This window comes from Toxorhynchites rutilus, chromosome 3, assembly GCF_029784135.1.
Source record: "Toxorhynchites rutilus septentrionalis strain SRP chromosome 3, ASM2978413v1, whole genome shotgun sequence".
NCBI classification, from domain to species: domain Eukaryota; kingdom Metazoa; phylum Arthropoda; class Insecta; order Diptera; family Culicidae; genus Toxorhynchites; species Toxorhynchites rutilus.
In genome coordinates this window covers 314,273,888-314,291,787 of record NC_073746.1, presented here as the reverse complement: position 1 = coordinate 314,291,787, position 17,900 = coordinate 314,273,888, and the positions used below count along the sequence as shown (strand labels likewise).

General features: G+C 39.2%; 2 protein-coding genes, 1 long non-coding RNA gene and 1 pseudogene across 9 annotated transcripts; 2 read left to right on the top strand and 2 right to left on the bottom strand.

The window, feature by feature from the left end:
• Nucleotides 1-925: 925 nt before the first annotated feature.
• Nucleotides 926-9,027, bottom strand: LOC129776674 (zinc finger and SCAN domain-containing protein 12-like). 7 transcript variants are annotated; one of them, XM_055782462.1, is made up of 7 exons: nt 8,802-9,027; nt 8,423-8,600; nt 7,936-8,350; nt 6,471-7,203; nt 1,540-2,172; nt 1,261-1,473; nt 926-1,202 (listed from the first exon to the last, which is right to left on the bottom strand). In XM_055782462.1, exons 3-5 carry the CDS (start codon nt 8,290-8,292, stop codon nt 1,889-1,891), a joined length of 1,374 nt encoding a protein of 457 aa, XP_055638437.1. In that variant the 5' UTR covers nt 8,293-8,350; nt 8,423-8,600; nt 8,802-9,027; the 3' UTR covers nt 926-1,202; nt 1,261-1,473; nt 1,540-1,888. The 7 variants fall into 7 exon arrangements, with proteins under 7 accessions (XP_055638437.1, XP_055638436.1, XP_055638439.1 ...); XM_055782461.1 differs by having other exon boundaries at nt 926-1,185; XM_055782464.1 differs by having other exon boundaries at nt 926-1,473; nt 7,936-8,267; nt 8,323-8,350.
• Nucleotides 8,831-10,651, top strand: LOC129774450 (uncharacterized; annotated as a pseudogene).
• Nucleotides 10,652-12,469: 1,818 nt separating this feature from the next.
• On the top strand, nt 12,470-13,865 carry LOC129777710 (zinc finger protein 569-like). The gene is made up of 2 exons (XM_055784148.1): nt 12,470-12,687; nt 12,744-13,865. The coding sequence occupies exons 1-2, from the start codon at nt 12,571-12,573 to the stop codon at nt 13,764-13,766; spliced, it is 1,140 nt and encodes a 379-aa protein (XP_055640123.1). The 5' UTR covers nt 12,470-12,570; the 3' UTR covers nt 13,767-13,865.
• Nucleotides 13,811-15,009, bottom strand: LOC129777711 (uncharacterized). The gene is made up of 3 exons (XR_008743283.1): nt 14,626-15,009; nt 14,440-14,566; nt 13,811-14,380 (listed from the first exon to the last, which is right to left on the bottom strand). It is a non-coding gene; the product is annotated as an uncharacterized LOC129777711 (long non-coding RNA).
• Between the last annotated feature and the right edge of the window lie 2,891 nt (nt 15,010-17,900).

The window sequence follows — 17,900 nt, the reverse complement described above, 5'->3', positions numbered from 1 at the left end:
AATATGTAAACAAATGCAACCGTCAAATTTATCACTAACCACACTGAGAAAAACAATTAGTGAATATGCTTTGTCTTAATGTGAAGGTGGAACAAAGCCATTGTAGTAGTATAGGTAAAAGCGCGTGTTTTCATGGGGTAATAGTGTTTGTGAGGGAAGAGCAAATCACACAGTTTGTTTTGATTCTTGTACGTAAATATATCAATTCACTCATCAGACTGTGTAGCGCTTCACTGACACCAGTCTTAGAATACATTTGAAAAAAAAAAAACAATTCAATACTGAAGTAAAATATATGAACGATGTGTTCCGATGTACAATTGCAAAAATAAATATATGTAGAATGTGTATTTGCATATGAAGTAAAATTCTGATCATACGTGTTACGGACAGATAAGGCTCATCGCGGATCGAATGACGAATCCATAAGCAAAAATTTTAAATCATATTGTTAAATTAGGAAATAAGACCCCAGCTGAGTGAAGGGAGAAAATGTGTAAGAGCAAGGCAAACGCAAGTACACCCTTCCGTATAATAAGATTTATAGGTATCAAAACAATATTGATGTTCAGTAAGCATAGTTTTTAAAATGAAGTGTTCGGAATTTGAGTCAAAACGGTACCATTTCATGTAGTTCTGACTCTTACTTAAAAATGAAGCTATACAATTCCTAATATTTACACAAATATTCTCCATAATAAAATAACATCACCATGCCTCAATTGCACTTTCGAGTTCAAGTTCGAATGGCCAGTCCTACAGTCTTTATGTCCTACATATCTGGAAACTCAGAAAAATGCGTGGTTCTATAGTTGTGAAACGCAGTGTACTAATAAAAATGTAATACCTACTTAGTGCCATTCAAGAAGAAGAAATCTGGGAGGAGGTATGGGAGTGATAAGTAACAGAGAATTAAACATGAACATCTTATTTGTTACAATTTTATTTGAAATAATTTGGTTTGATTTTAGCAACCTTTGATAAAACGCCATAAAATTGAAATAACAAAATTCCTTTACTAGGAATTCGTGACTATGAATGTTAACGTATGCGTTGTTTAGCGTATTCGATTCCTGATGTTTTAGGAAGCGATGCATTGAAATATTTTTCACTGAACTCGTATTTGTATTCGTGCTATTACGTTCTGGTAACTAGTAGCGACATTGATTCGAATTTTTATGGTACCTGGAATAGTTCACAACCTTGGAAAAGTTTATATGATTTTCGGAAGAGTATTCGGTTTGATGACGCTGCTCTTACCGAAACATTTCAGTTTAATTCCATTCATTCCGTTTCCGTGATATGATTTGGAATTTGATCTTTGTTTCAGTTTTTCTTGATTTACCATCTTTTGAGGATAACTAGGAATTTGCTCCACTGCTCCACGTCTGTCATCTTTTCCGTTTGCTGGGTTCACTTGAGGTTTAAATAGTCTTATTTCCGGGGAAGTTACTTACAGTCGTGTTACCACACCTTGAAAAATCATGAATTTGATTACAAATCTATTTTAGGCGAAAATTACTCTATTATCTCACTTACATGTTCGGTCAGTACTGGGCTTCCGCGTGCGGTAGGAGAAGCTCTGACTAATGGGAAGTGAATTTTATGTATTTGATAATTATCATAAATTCTCTCACAGAATTCGCGGTGATACTCAATGTGCTTTTCATGAATGTTCCATATGTGATATTTTACCGCAGTCCATATCCGTAACCGCAACGGGCAATGTAGACAACTGAAGTTGAACTGTGCGTTTCGAAATGTTCATTAAGGGCTGGCACGGCGTAAAATTCGATGGGGTTCGCATCCTATGTATCATATGTAGGTGGCACCCGAGATGATCCATCATACGCCGCGGTTTATGCTCAGAGCGGTTAGACTCGTTGTCCTAATTGTTAGAGATGTAAGTTGTCATGTCGTTATCCATTTCATCATCGTCCAGCTCATCTTTTATATCAATAGGTTCCAGTTCGATTTGTTCCTGGATGAATTCTGTGACGTTGTCATTGCTACGATGTTTCTCAGCATTCGTTCCATCGAAATCGTCTGGATCGGATTTTGCAATTATGTGCTCCACGATTCTCTTGGTTTCATCAGTACTTTTTTCACCACTAAGCATTTCGCTCGTTTTCCTAGTGGTAATTTTCGGTGATGGCTTGTTTTCTGCATTACCTTAAATGATAATTATGCTTATGAAAAATGAACAGAGAAAAACGAAGTATCGATGATTATTCGACCCAGATTGCGTATAAAAGGTGCTAAATGCGAAAGCGGAGAATACAAAATGTTTGATTTGGGATCATTCGGTTTGATATGGAAATAATTCGGTTACTTTGATATGCCATATTCATATATATTCACCATATCAAAGTAACTGAATTGTTTGGTGGAAGTAGCACTTCTATTATCGAATTTTCACGAATACCGCAATCGATCGATAATTCCAATCATCGCGGAAGGGGGTATTATTTGCGCTGGGTATTTCCGATGAGGAATCGATTCCTCCTTTGAGCATTTACATTCTTTTCCGGCTGGATGTGATAATCACTTTATTTGAAAAATAAAATATCTGAGAGCTATTGCCGGTACCGGTGTACCGGTAAGTTTCTTTGGTTTTACAAAAAAAAAAGCGTAACTTGATTATTATTCCAGTGAATCAAATTTCCAGACATTCGTTGGAAAGCTACTGTCATCGCCCGTCTTTTTCAGTATATGTCAAAAAGTTGAAGCGTAACAAACTGTTTTTTTCCACTTCGAATATGTCGAATTTCGTACCAACGAGAATATTTTTGCGGGGAGTGTTACTTCATTACTTCAATATGAAGAAAAAAGCTGCGCATCGCATCGTTATCGCATTTTGGTGGAAGTTTATGGTGACCATGCCTCAGACGTGGTTTGCACGGTTTAAAAGTGGTAATTTTAACTTGGAAGACGAAGACGTTCCGGACCGCCGAAAAAGTTTGAAGATGAAGAATTGGAGGCTTTACTCGATCAAGATCCGTCACAAATGCAACAAGAACTTGCAGATACAATTGGAGTAGCTCAGTAAACCATATCCGATCATGTAAAAGCAATGGGAATGATCCCAAATTGGGTGCCGTATGAATTGAAGTCACGAGACGTCGAACGCCGTTTTTCACGTGCGAACAACTGCTCCAACGGCATAAAAGAAAGGGTTTATTGCATCGAATCGTTACTGGCAATGAAAAGTGGGTCTATTACGACAATCCTAAACGTCGGGCAACGTATTGATACCCCGGCTATGCATCAACATCGACGGCAGCGCGGAAGTACCACGGCCAGAAGGTTATGCTGTCTATTTGGTAGGACTTGTGTACTATGAGCTTCGAAAACCGAATGAAACCATTACGGGGGACTTCTACCGACGACAATCGATGTGTTTTAGCCGTGCACTGAAGGGAAAACGGTCACAATACGAGCAAAGGCACGATGAAGTTATTTTGCAGCACGACAATGCTCGACCGCATGTCACGAAACCGGTCAAAACATACTTGGAAACGCTGAACTGGGGGGTCCTATCCCACCCGCCGTATTCTCCAGACATTGCTCCGTCCGATTACTACCAATGAGGTACATATCAAAGTGGAGCAGTAGGCGAAGTACGAGGGTCAACAAATATGTTTCAGTGCCTCAGAAATCTCGGAAAAATAAAGTTAGGACAAAAAAGACGGGTGGGCAATGTCGGGGACATAACCGGAGAGACGTAGGACTACACCAATGGGTGTCCATTATCCGAATATCATGGAGCACAGATTCCAGAATGACCTACTTTTCATATACAAAATTACAGAAAAAAAATCAAAGAATAAAATAAAACCTCAGCACTCAGCAAACGTTTAGCCTCAGCATTTAAACGTTTAGATTCAAATACGAAAAAATCAAAATTTGTCGTGCAAATGTCGTGCGGTGCAAATGTTGTAGAGGTTATTGTTCAGCCGGCAACGAACACGTACTTGATGGCAAGCATATCGTAATAAGAATTAACCGTCTGGTATCGTGATATAATTAAGCTTTGCACTCCTCATGAATAACTGTGTTCTACTAGTCAAGTCTTTCATTTGATACCCATGTTGACGGGGTTTTGAGAAAATATGTAATCCGCCATTTTGTAGCGAACGTCATCTTGGATTTTCAAGATCATGAAATACGCAGTTTTATAATGACTGCAGAGATAAAGGTGTGTTCCAAATTTCAGATCAACCGGTCAACAGGAAAGGGGTCAAATTTCAATTAATATGGTGCAGCGTCATAGACAAGCATGTTACATACAAAAACTCCAGCATTCTACCAAATCGAGCGCGATTAGCCACACATTCACCCGGCGCGATGCTTCCACCGCTTTTAACACACTTCGATAGGCCTTCCTGCTCCACATCCCATTGAAACTCCTGTCTCTCACTCTTGCGGTATCGCACCGCATACATCCCCGGAAAATGCAGCGATATCTCTTATGCTGAAAATCAATTTCAAGATAGCGTCTTCCCTGCTTGGCGTCCGATGATAGAATGTGGCCAAGCCCCACCATCGCTCACTTTATACAGCCATATAGTTAACGTTGTAGTGACCGCCTATATTATTTATAATCTCTTTTTCGTCTCCCTCTTTCACCTTGTTCATACGTTTCGCCCGTACCCGTGATTGCTTGTTATGAATAGCTGTTTGCTGCAGGAGCGCCGACAAAATGTATGGGAAAGTAGGGAATTCTTTCTTCCAATTTTTCATTGATTTGAACTTTTTATGAGCTGAAAACCCGTAATGTGTAGCATATAAACAATTGCTGAGGATATTTTGAGGATATCAATGTGTGTATTTGGAACCAAAATCCATTCATTAATTGAGGAGATATTAGCGTTCAAAAACTGAACACTTTTTTACACCGATATAATGAAATGGGCCCCTATATTGAAAGGTTAGACGTAGTCCTACGTCAAAACAAGGTGATTTTCGTAATCTACGTTTTATTTTTATTTTTCTACATAATCGCCGTAACGTTCGAGGCACTTTTCATAGCGTGACACGAGTTTTTCTATTCCGAGCACGATGTAACTGCGTCACGAATTTCGTCAGTGTTAGCGAATCGTTGACCGCCGAACGCCTGTTTCATCACCGGAAATAAGTAATAGTCGCTAGGGGCGAGGTCTGGGGAGTAAGGAGGATGCTCGAACACATTCCATTTGAATTTTTTCAATTGCTCTTGAGTTACGCGAGCAGAACGGCGCCGCGCATTATCGTGGATGAGGAATACTCCTTTCGTCAATAAACCTGGCCTTTTGCTCCTAATCGCGGTTCTTATTCGGTCCAAAACTTCACAATAGTACGGTGATGAAGCTTTGTTTGTTTCAATGAACGTGGGGGAGTGGAAATGGCACATGGAAATATCACTTTTATCCGTCTTTTCGGACGTGATTTCACAAATATTCACTGCACGCTATCACATTAGCCTCATATTCAGTGGGAACTCTAAATAAATGTACGTTTTAATTGATAAATTACTTCCTAAAAATAGCGTTTTCACATGGATGCGGTGGACAATCGAAGATCAACACAACGACTGACGTAACTGTTTGAGAAATAGTTATGGCAGCGCATGCCATGTCGCTCAAAACCCTACTATCTTCATTACTTTTTTTCCAGGACATTGGATTACTACCTTTTTCGATCGATGCAACGTGGCTTGGTTTACCATTATCTCTCCAATTTTGATGAAGTCAAAAATTGGATCGATTCGTGGCTAGCCGACAAACCGGCCAATTATTTCCGCAAAGGGGTCCATGAATTACCAGAAAATGGGGAAAAGTTGTGACTAGCGATGGGCAATACTTTGAATATTAAATTTTTAATCATTTTTACAGAATAAAGCATTAATTTTTGAAAAAAAAACAAGAAACCGGTACTCCTGTTATATAATTATTACTTATTAATCCAAAAACTTGTTCCTATAGCTTAAAAATAGCTTCGAAAATTAGCTATTGAAAATATAAGATGTGAGTAATTTCCCGCTCGTTTGCATTTGTGCTGATCGGTTTTTTCCGAACATGGACACAAAATCAAGACGCCTCGATTCTTTTCATGGCCACGAACAAGTTCAAATGAGTTTAATTTTATTTGTATCCCTGTATAAATAATTCCATACTTATACCGATCCACCCATGCACTAACAAGTGAAATTTTCAACGTTCTTCCAAAATATTCATTCATTCATTCATTGAGAATTGATTCAGATGCAACTTCAAACAAATGTTTACCGAGCCAGCGATAGTCCTACGTCTACCTTGCGGTTATATCGCAAATACTATAACAAACTTCTAGTTTTTTCATTATTGCTTCGCCCATTAAGTATGATTAAAAACCGCTAATTCCAATTGTTACAAAAGAAGCTGACGGTAAGTTCCGATGATGAGGTTCTAGGTACTAATTAACACATTTTAAATGTGAATGATAATACTTACGCACAAGCTTGGCGTGAGAAATGGATTTCTGATGCTTCCGAAGGTAGTGTTTGGTTTTGAACAATTTTCCGCAGGGTTCGCATTTGTATCGTTGCAGGATTAGATTCTTGTGTGCTTGTACATGATTCCGATGCACTTTATAGTTATCGAAGCCTTTTTTACAGAACTCACAATGGTATTCGAATTTCTGCTTGTCGTGAGTGCTCCGTACGTGATATGTAAATGAGGCCCAGGTTCGATATCGTTGCGGGCAGTGAGAACAAACGAACACTATGTGGTGCGTTTCAAAATGTTTGTTAAGCCCTGCCACGGTAGAGGTTTCGATGGGATTTGCCTCTGTGCTACACTGCAAACATTTGAAGGGTAACAAATCTCTGTGACTTTCGAGATGATCATCGAACTCACTTTTCGTTTTGAGAATAGTGTCACAAATGTAGCACTTATTTGCTATTCGTCTCACCTCTTTCGGATACCCTCCAATTTGGGGGGCTCCCTCAGAGCAACTAGACTCGTCGTTTTTGTTATTATTACTGCAAGTCGTTTGATCATCATCGATTTCTTTGACGTTAGATTCTAAAGGTTCATGTTGGACATCGATGGATCGCTGATCCCATTGATCTGCTTGATTGGTACTTTCGGTTTCTCTGACGGTGTTATCATTTTGAATTGTTTCTTCGTTCCTTAAATTTGTTTGCAGAGTTAGGCACTGATAATCACTTCCATTAATTCCATTCTGTGGAAAAAAGGATTTGTTGTTTTCATCAAGCATCGCACCTAAGGTATGTACACAGCATAACTTAGCCAAAAAAAAGGGTTTTAAAAATTAATCTAATTTATTTTAATATCAGGGATAAATCATCATAATGAGGAATGATTTGACTTTAATTTTATATCACAGAACTTTTAGTGAGTTTTTATTTTAATTCAAGTATTCGAGGTTGTAGTCTTTCGGAACAAAGCAAAGCTTTCTTTCCTGTAACGGCAAAACGCCACCTATTTCGTTCGGTCGAAAGACCCCAGCAATCGCGAAGCAAAACATGAAACAATCGAAAGAAAAGGCAAATAAGACAAAATGTTTTGAAGCAGGTGACCGAAGATACTTGCAAACCTCTTGGAAATATGGTTGGAAACTAACCCGAGTAAAACTTGAGCATTTTGATCTAAAAAGACAAACTAAAAGCTCTTGAACATGAGTTGAAGCCAAATTATGAATTATTCCTGACATGATTATAAATAAAATTGACTTTTTACTGGCTAAGTTTTGCTGTGCACATACCTCACATATTTTTTAACGAATTTCACATCAGTCTTCTGGTCTAAAATGGTCGCTAATTCTGCCACGTGCTGAGTGCTGTGTGAAATTCAAGACCAGAGAGCCGATTGAAGTCAGACTAGACGATGGTTACATTATCCATCATACAGCTTTCGTGCTCTCTTCCCTGTTCCGGTTCGGACTCATAACTACCTTTATCGACTTAGAGCATGCTGATTTTTTCACTTTTTGGACGTAAGACGATGACACTCCAGCCTTTTTGGCCACATCTCGCATTGAAAGTTTAGGGTTTTGCTCCATCATTCTGAGCACTGTATCTCGCTTTGGATTGTAGTCGTTACTACGCCTACCACCAGATCCTTGTTTGCGATCAACATTCAAGCGCTCACGGAAGCGTTTCAGAACGCTATATACGGTCGAGCGAGGAATCCCGAGTGATTTCGCTATGTTATTAGGCGACATTGACGGACTTTCAACGTATTTGTGCAGAATTTTCTCACGTGCTTGTTGTTCGGACTCCATTTCTAAAACATGTATAAACGTCAACATAAACGTATATATTGGACACTTTACATATACAATGATGTTCCGTTATTGGTATTGGTAACTGGAATGTATGTGAAATTTTATATTTAATATGCAGCCAATTTACTGTGGTTAAATTTTGCTGTGCACATACCTTAGTTTTTTTTTAATTCTTTATTTCTGAGAGTTTCAGCCTCCTGGGCTGGTTCGTCTAATCTATTTACTAGATGGCAGAAATAGATTCTTTTCGCGTACTTCTTTGAACAGGATAGTTAAGGACCTAGTCGAATTTAGACGAAGTTTACAATACAACGAACCGTCTCGGACCCTCCCTAGAAAAGAATTTTGATTCCAAAATTTTCATAGACAAGGATTTGTTGTTCAATGACTCAATGAATCAATGACTAAAAAACAATTTAAAGAATTGTTTCTGCTCCTTCTTAATAGATACTATTTGGAGGAATTTGAATGATTAGTTTCAGATTTTTCATTGTGTTCTAAATTTCTATAATCAGGTTCTTATGTCTATTTACCAGAAGCTACTGAATCTTTCACGCGAAAAATGTACTGTTTGGTACTCCCAAACTTGACGAGGCAAATCGGAACTATTGAGATATTGGTAGATATTGATGATAGGCACACCGAACTTGATCCCAACGTTGATTGGGATTATTGTAATTATTATGGAGAGAATGAAATTGGATTGGATTCACTAATTCGGAATGATTCTACTTGCGCAAAAAGTACACAAACATAACTGTCAGATTTCTCAAGCTTTGAGAATAATAAATATGTAAACATGACCACACTCAGAATAAAATTATGACAAATGTTGAGCTCGTAAACAAGGCGCCTAGAAGTATATCCTAAGGTGAGGCCGTTTCGTCACTAAGTTGGTTAGGGGAGCGGTATATGAAAACAGTACGGAAGAAAGCAGAAGGGGAATTATTTTATGGAAGCGTGAAAGAGACAGACTGATCACGAGCGAGCTTCGGCACTACCGTATTGTGTTTTGTTTACAAACAAAACACAGTAGACTTCCAAGATGGCTGAAGAGTGGTTTTAGCAAATTGGCCCACCTTAGGATATACTTCTAGGTGCCTTGCTCGTTAAATTTGATTTGATTAAGGTGGCCATACACTGTTTGTCCGAAGGTAAAATACTTGACACTTTTTGACAGATTAAGTATGGTTTGAATTTTGTACAAACACCGTTCAACTATCTTTCAACTATCAACAGTGGCAAACAACGTCAAACATCAAATATGGTAAAGAAGTTTCGGCGCTTCATAAATTCCTGCTGGTGTCCTGGTGGAAAGGCTTCCGTTGATAACCAAGACATTGACTCTACTTGAACCCAACTTTAAGGTAAGTGGGATCAATTGAATGTATTTATATTATTCATTCATTTTTCTATGAACACAGGCAATCAAGTTCGAAAACAGCCTTAAATGAAATAATGAAATTCGTAAGGAAACGGACTAGAGGCGAATGAACTGAAAAGTTTAAACCCATTAAAGCCAAAAAGAAGAAGAAGAAGTAAGGAAACGGAGAAAGGTGAAACTACTGAAAGCCGGAAAGCTTGATTTGGACTCGGATGCATTGAAGCAAACTGCTCAGGATTTGGAGGATGCATACAACGATGGGTTTAGCAAGTTCAAGACAGCTCCGCGCATTACTAAGGTCGACAAAAAGAAATACTATACTAAACCATTGAGTCACAAGCTAGAGGAAACACTGATCTTACTTACAGAACACAATTTGGGTGACAGAAATTTATATTTACTACCTCATGACAAACATACAGCAGATGAATCATTGAAACAAACTGCAAAACAAGCAGGTGGTGAAACACTGTCAGTATAGTTTTATGGAAACGCTCCTGTAGGGTTCCACAAATACAAATATCTGTCGACAGTACGTCAGAAAGCAGTTGGAGCTGAAATATTAGGCTGTCAAAAAAGTCCTGCGGTAGTTCTAGTTGTATTCATTGTATAGTCATACGAGTCATACTATAGCTTGTTGGAAAGGTATTTTTGCCCGCTATAATATAGTCCTTGACAGTGTTTTGTTTGGTTAAGTCGTTCGTGAGTTATAGTGTCGCAAATATGGAGCAAATAAAGAGAAAATCCGACATATTTTACAGTACTACTATGACAAAGGCAAAAATGCATCTCAAGCTGCCAATAAAATTTGTGCAGTTTATGGACCTGATACAGTTTCCATTTCCACCGCACAACGATGGATTCAACGTTTTCGTTCTGGTGTAGAGGTCGTCGAAGATGCGCCACACTCCGGGAGGCCTGTCGTCGAAAATTGCGACAAAATCGCTGAATTAGCCGAGAAAGACCGGCATAGTAGCAGCCGTAGCATCGGCCAAGAGCTGGGGATAAGTCATCAAACCGTTATTAACCATTTGAAGAAGCTTGGATTCACAAAGAAGTTCGATGTATGGGTGCCACACACGTTGACGCAAAAAAACATCTTTGACCGTATCGACGCATGTGAATCGCAACAAAATCAACCCGTTTCTAAAGCGGATGGTGACTGGCGATGAAAAGTGGGTCACTTACGACAACGTGAAGCGCAAACGGTCGTGGTCGAAGCCCGCTGAAGCGGCTCAGACGGTGGCCAAGCCCTCATTAACGGCCAGGAAGGTTCTGCTGTGTGTTTGGTGGGATTGTCAAGGAATAATCTATTATGAGCTGCTTCCCTATGGCCAAACGCTCAATTCGGACCTGTACTGCCAACAACTGGACCGCTTGAAGGTAGCACTCATGAAGAAGAGGCCATCTTTGATAAACAGAGGCCACATTCACACCATCAGGACAACGCCAAGCCACACACTTCTTTGGTGATGCGCCAGAAGCTCCGGGAGCTCGGATGGGAGGTTCTTTTGCATCCGCCGTATAGTCCGGACCTTGCACCAAGTGACTACCACCTGCTTTTGTCCATGGCCAACGAGCTAGGTAGTCAGAAGTTAGCCACAAAAGAGGCCTGTGAAAATTGGCTATCCGAGTTTTTTGCCAATAAGGAAGCGAGCTTCTATAACAGGGGTATTATGAAGTTGGCATCTCGTTGGGAACAAGTCATCGAACAAAACGGCGCACATTTGACTTAAAACAGATGATTGTAACTAATTTTATGAACAAACGAAAATTCAAAAAAAATACCGCAGGACTTTTTTGACAGCCTAATATATTTTTTCCGGTGTGCGCTAAAACCCCAGATGGCAAACACAACAGGAATGAACGTCAAGAGACAATGGTTGGATCAAACTCAGTTATTGAAAACATTGAATGAACCTTATTATCAGAATGTATCACAATGTTTGTGGTAGTGATCTTAGCGTATGAATAAAATCCGCTTTTGCCAGTCGAGAATTTCGTGTTTATTTACATCAATCGCTTAAAAGATTAACTCCTTCTTCATGCCAAATTCAGCTTCTGCCAAAATGTCAGATGGGCGCTTATGATTTTTTTTATCCCATTTATTTATTTAAGGCTCATTAGCATTTTAGCTGTAACAGAGCCGAATTTTAAACATTACACAGTTGACGCCAGTATTCCTTCTATACCATGGTACATTCACACAGTAGCCATTTAGGCATAAGAGTTATTCCTTCTGTTCTTCCATTATCCAGTTGAACCACCGGACAGCGGAGACAGTTGATTGATCATTGTTGAGTTATTTATAGAACAGTAGCCCGCTGTGTCTGCAGGGCAGAGCAGTTGTATGGATGAATCGATCTTATTTCGACCGTGGATCGATCTCCATCGCTGATGATTGTTGCATGGACTATTCTGTAACAACACAAAGATGGTCAATGAGGGTCCTGAGTTTTGAACTCACGATCGATCGCTTACTAAGCGAACGCGTAACCAATGTGGCTACGGAGACCCCCTGCTTATGATTTTGAACGCTAGCATTAATTGATGAAGCAATGTGGTCCGTTCATTTTTATTAATTCGATTATTTTAGCCTTTAATAACAATACTTTGTTTTTGTAGTGGTTTATTATAAGAAAAGCTCAATTTTTTTCCCCTTATGATTATTGGATTTCTATTGGATTCTTTTTGACAACCAATTTGATTCTATCCGCATGACCCAACTACATGCAAGGTGCAATTTTACCAGGCTACATGTATCCCTTCAGAATTTTTACTCTATGTTAATTCGACAACACTCGCATCGCTCGCTGCACTTGCAAACATGTAATAGATCAGTTTGTTTTGGTCGGAAAGCACTGTTTGAGAAATCGTCCTAAGCAGAACGAATCGAACTCATTAGATCTTTGTTGAAAATGAACACTATCTGCCGTCTCTGTTTACGGGACTCGCCGGGCATGCGGCCGCTGTTCGAAACGGTTGTAGGCGAAACCTCGCTAATCGAAATAATCTTGTCCACTCTTGGAGTAGAGGTGAGTAAATCTATTAGTCATTCCAGTAGATTTCGAAAATGTGTGTCTACTTTTAGCTCGATAACAGCCCGGATCTTCCCCGTCAAATTTGTCAGCTTTGTCTGAAAAATGTGAACTCACTAAATGATTTTCATCGGGAACTCATCAAAAGCCAAACACTGTTGAATCAATGGAAAAAGGGAGGCAAAGCTGTAATTGAGGTCGTCATCAATTCCCAAGAACCCAGCTATAACAACCTTGAACATAATGAAGAAGTCGTAACATATAACCAGAACTCAAGCGTTTCAACAGAACAAATTGTAATAGACAGCAGCTCCGAAAGTAGCATTTATTATGACGAATTTTCAGATTCAATTCAGGAGCAGATAGAACATGAATCCATTGATATTACACATGAGCTATTGGATTCCGATAATGGAGAAATGATTGATAATGAGACGACCAACAGCAATGAAAATGATAATAGAAAACCTAGTCTGCCAAAGAAACGAAAAGAGAAGGAACCAAATGAAGTGCCGCACATTCTCTTCAAATGTTATATTTGCGGTCCTGTTCTCGGAGATGTAGTGGAATACAATTACCACCTTAACAGTCACAAGGAGATGTTACCTTATCAGTGTTCAGAGTGCACGACAGTGGCGAATCCTATCGTCCTTACTACCGTAGTCACTCTCAACAGGCATTTCGAAAGCCATGGCTTCAACTTCGTTTGTTCAAAGTGTCCACTCCGCTATCGGACGAAAAGTTCGCGCTATTATCACATGCGGAGCACTCATAAGGAATATCGCTGTCAAACGTGCGATGCATCGTACACAAACTATCACCTGTTCCGGGGTCATGTTCGCAGCCATTTAACCGAGGTCGTGATCGAAAATACCACGCCAGATGTACATAAATGTGAATTTTGTCCAAAAACATATCCATCGTTCGAAAGTCTTCTGCGACATGCGGTATACCACAAGAAGGAGAAACGCATTTGTAGGTGGTGCAACAGAACTTTTGTTTCTGTGATTAGTTTTTATAAGCATGAGAAGCGATGTGAGAAAGAAATGTCTATTTTAACAAACGGGTTTCACTAAAGGGATTTTTACGTGTACATATGTGAAATTTATTTTCAAGTTATGCTAGCGATGTACGTTTTCTGATGCGATTAATATACGTAAAAATTTGAAAAACTACGTTGCATTTTTTTTTTGAAATACGATACTATGTTGTATTAGAAAATTTACATAATGGATACTATACAATATTTGATACTATTGAAATCACAAAAAATATAAATTAGCTTGAAGGGGCTATCCACATACTACGTGGATAGGAAAAGCACGATTTTAAATACCCCCCTCTCTCCGTGGACATACCTGATACCCCTCCCCATCTTGTCCACGTGGACAACCCTCCATTTTTCTATTGGTAAAAATGTTAGCTATTACTATTAAATGGTTTGTTCTCTTTTTTGTTATTTTTACCGAGCTCGGGAAGCTTTTTAGTTTTTTTTTATCCGCTGAAGTCCATATGAAAATATTACTCATGGATCTAATCTCAAGTATTTTTATTAAAAGCCGACGCAAGTTGGCTGAGTTCTAGAGCTTTCAATTCGCTTTGCGAGCGAATTGCCGTTCAAACTTATAGATGTTAGTAGGTGCCTGATTTCTGACGCCATCCACTTAGCAGATCCGCAGATTCATCATACCTATCAAGATCAGTTTATTAATGTACAATATTTTTTCTTTTAAGCATCATTTACATTACATAAAACTTGGTTGGGTGGCGGCTACAATAAACCTAGTCAAAATTGAACTCCTACAGTGTAATCGTGATTGATGATTTAATTATTTTTCTGTACAGCTTCGTTAATCGACGGAAATATTAGGTTGCCCTGAAAACTCGTGCCGATTTCATGAAAAAAAATCAAAAGCATCATTTTTATAGACATACATCTCTTCGATTATATATGCACCGTTTTGTATTCTTATGCTGTCTGGTGAGCCACAGTTCTTACAAGATCCTGAACAAGTAAACTGACCAGACGTCCCGCGTTACGCGGGACAGTCCCGCATTTCAACAAAATGTCCCGCGTAAGATTCCGTCCCGCGAAACGTCCCGCATTTGGCAAAAGAAACGAAAATGTCCCGCGATATCAATATATTCCAATATCACAATTTGATTATGTTAATTTTCTTCAATGGATGAATCTCAAAAAAAAACTTTTATTTGACAGACTGTTCAAGAGCGCTTTCAATGCATTCAACGATTAATACGTTGAGCTGGTTCCATCGCACCGACAGTGGACTTTAGAGAGTTTAGAGAGTGTCAACTGGAAACGACAGCCACAAAATTGGAAAATGATTTTTATCAAGACGGGTCTATGGTACTAGGTGAGGCCGTTTCGTCACTAAGTTGGTTAGGGGAGCGGTATATGAAAACAGCACGGAAGAAAGTAGAAGGGGAATTATTTGCTTGTAGCGTGAAAGAGACAGACTGATCACGAGCGAGCTTCGGCAATAGCGTATTGTGTTTTGTTTACAAACAAAACACAGTAGACTTCCAAGATGGCTGAAGAGTGGTTTTAGCAAGTTGGCCCACCTTAGTATATACTTCTAGGCGCCTTGGATTTTTATAAAAGTCCCCTATTGATCCGCAGGGACCAACGTGAGTCAGACGAAAAGTTCATCTTTGGTCCCCTAGCTCGGACAGGGCTTAACGTTTCAAATAAACCCGAAGAACTAGTGTATACTCAACAGGAAGAGGCAGAGTTGTTTGATGAAGTATCGTAAATGAAGCGCTGGGCGGTCTTACGGAAGTTGGCCGGAACCTGAACCATGGCCGATGAAAAGATGTATATCGGCGTGTTGTTTTACTTTTTCGTGGCTTTAGGAGTCGTCTGTCTCTTTATTTTGGCAATTCGCCCAGTTTTCTATCGGGCGCAGCTGGGGAATGTTGGGGAGGTTGGTGGTCTTCGCGATAATGTTTATCTCCAGCCGATCCATTCTCCAGTGATCTTTTGACGTAATAGACTTATCCCAGGTTCGGCATAAATACCACATCACCTTCCCAAGTCCGGCAAGCACTTCGTACTATATATCTCCCCGTTCACCATATGACTCGAAAGAAGAGCGGTTTGGACATTCCCTTCTCGTCTGTCAGAGAAGGACCTTCTTTGAGAACTTGATGTGAATGATATATTCGACGTCATCGCTTACCTGGGGAACGTAAAGTACCCGGTCCCCTGCCATTCGTTGAATTCTAGCATCAAGTACGTCTCGTCTCGTCTCGTCTCGTCTTGTCTTTCATTACGAGCACGAAAAAAGTTTTCACTTCTTTCGCCGGAAAGAAGTGTTTCACCAGCAAAAAAAAATCGATGAAAAATTAATTGGAATTTTCGAGTATTCCATTCGGCAATTTGAAGAAAATTGTCAGGCGTGAATACTCTGATTGAGCGAATGGTTTTCGGGCGTGAACAAAATCTAAACCACCGAAAAATCACAACTAAGTGCCGATGATCAGAAAGAAATAATAATGATCAGTTTAGACTCGCTAAACTATGGTTTATGTTCACATAACGTATATACATAACGTTTTGTTTTTTGTGTCCCGCGTTAGACCTCTGACCATCTGGTCACATTATGAACAAGTGATAATCTACGGAAGGTATATCTGGTGAATACGTCGGGTAGAGTCCCAGCCAAACTACAAAAAATGTTTGCCGAATAGTCAAACAGACACAGTCTGTGTTAATGAAAAGCCTATTTCTCTTGACACAGACCGCGCATCGTGCGAACGCATTTTAGACAAGCTTAAATTTATTAAAAATGGCTTGGTAATTTTTTTGATCCAGAAAGAATCGCTAGCAGACCATGATTTAGATGCAACTGTGGATAATTTAGCTTCAGCTAAAGCACACAAGGCAAAAAATCGACTAGAAAAGAAGCAAAGCTGGTAATGATATTTCTAGCCTCCTTAAGGGGGTGTTCTAGTGCAGAGACACGAATTTCGGACGTTTTTTCGAGTTCCGTAAAAAAAAGAATATATCTACTATCCATTATATCATCATTTGTTCATATATTGGGTTGGGGAAAAAGAAATGTCGTATATTGTCAATATATGGCAACACTTAAACATATCTTGTGTTGTACTTATCGCATCGGGTCATACTATACGGCTATTTAAAGACGATAATCTGTGCTACAAGTGTCGTTGTGACAGTGTTGTGATTGTCTTTTTCAGTCTCAGGTTATAGCGCGTCAAAGATGGAGTCCACCAAGCAAGAAATTTGCCATATTTTACGTTTTTACTACCTGCGAGGTAAAACTGCAACGAAGGCGGCTGAAAAAAATCGTGTAGTTTATGGACCCGATACTGTAACGATTCGCACAGCACAGCGTTGGTTTGATCGATGTCGTTCTGGTGTAGTGGCTGTCGAAGATACACCCTGTACTGGTAGGCCAATCGTAGTGGAAACGTAATGAAGTTGCCTTCTAAATGGCAACAAGTTTGCGAACAAAACGGCGCATATTTGACTTAAATTGGGTAATTTTAAGTATGTTAAATAAAGCGTCAGATTTCGATCAGGAATACGACATTTCTTTTTTCCCCCAACCCAATATCTTTTAACAATAAAACAAAAATTGGACGAAGATAATATAGTGAGAGGGTTCATACAAAAAGCTGTGCCATGGCATACACGATTCCAGCCCTTCTGGTTATCTGCAACAAAAAAATCGAGCAAATACTGAATCAGTGAAGATGCGCTATCGCAGGAACCTGGAACAAGTCAATAACATCTTTTTTACAAAATGACGGCCGTTTGAAAAACAATATGCGGTTTCAAATGTTTTTCCTTACGTTTTCCGATTTTTTAAAAATAGCTAAATTTGAAAAACATTATTTTTTAGAGGTTTATGCGATAGAGAAATTCCTGCAGATTGTATCCATATAAATTCTACACGAATCGGTACAGTAGAGCTTGAGATATCGTGTACGCCAGTTTGGAAAAACAAGTTTTGAGAAAAAGGCGTTTGAAGTTCATTGTTATAGCCGTACCAGGTTTGATATCGCATCACTAAAATGGCTCTAACTCGGTAAATAATAGAATTGATATGTCCTTTCTAGGGTATATTCTTGAATGCCTAAGCTACAGAACTATGAAGGAAAAAAAAATATTTTTTTTTCAAATTTCTTGACTAGAATACTCCATTAATACGAATAAACTG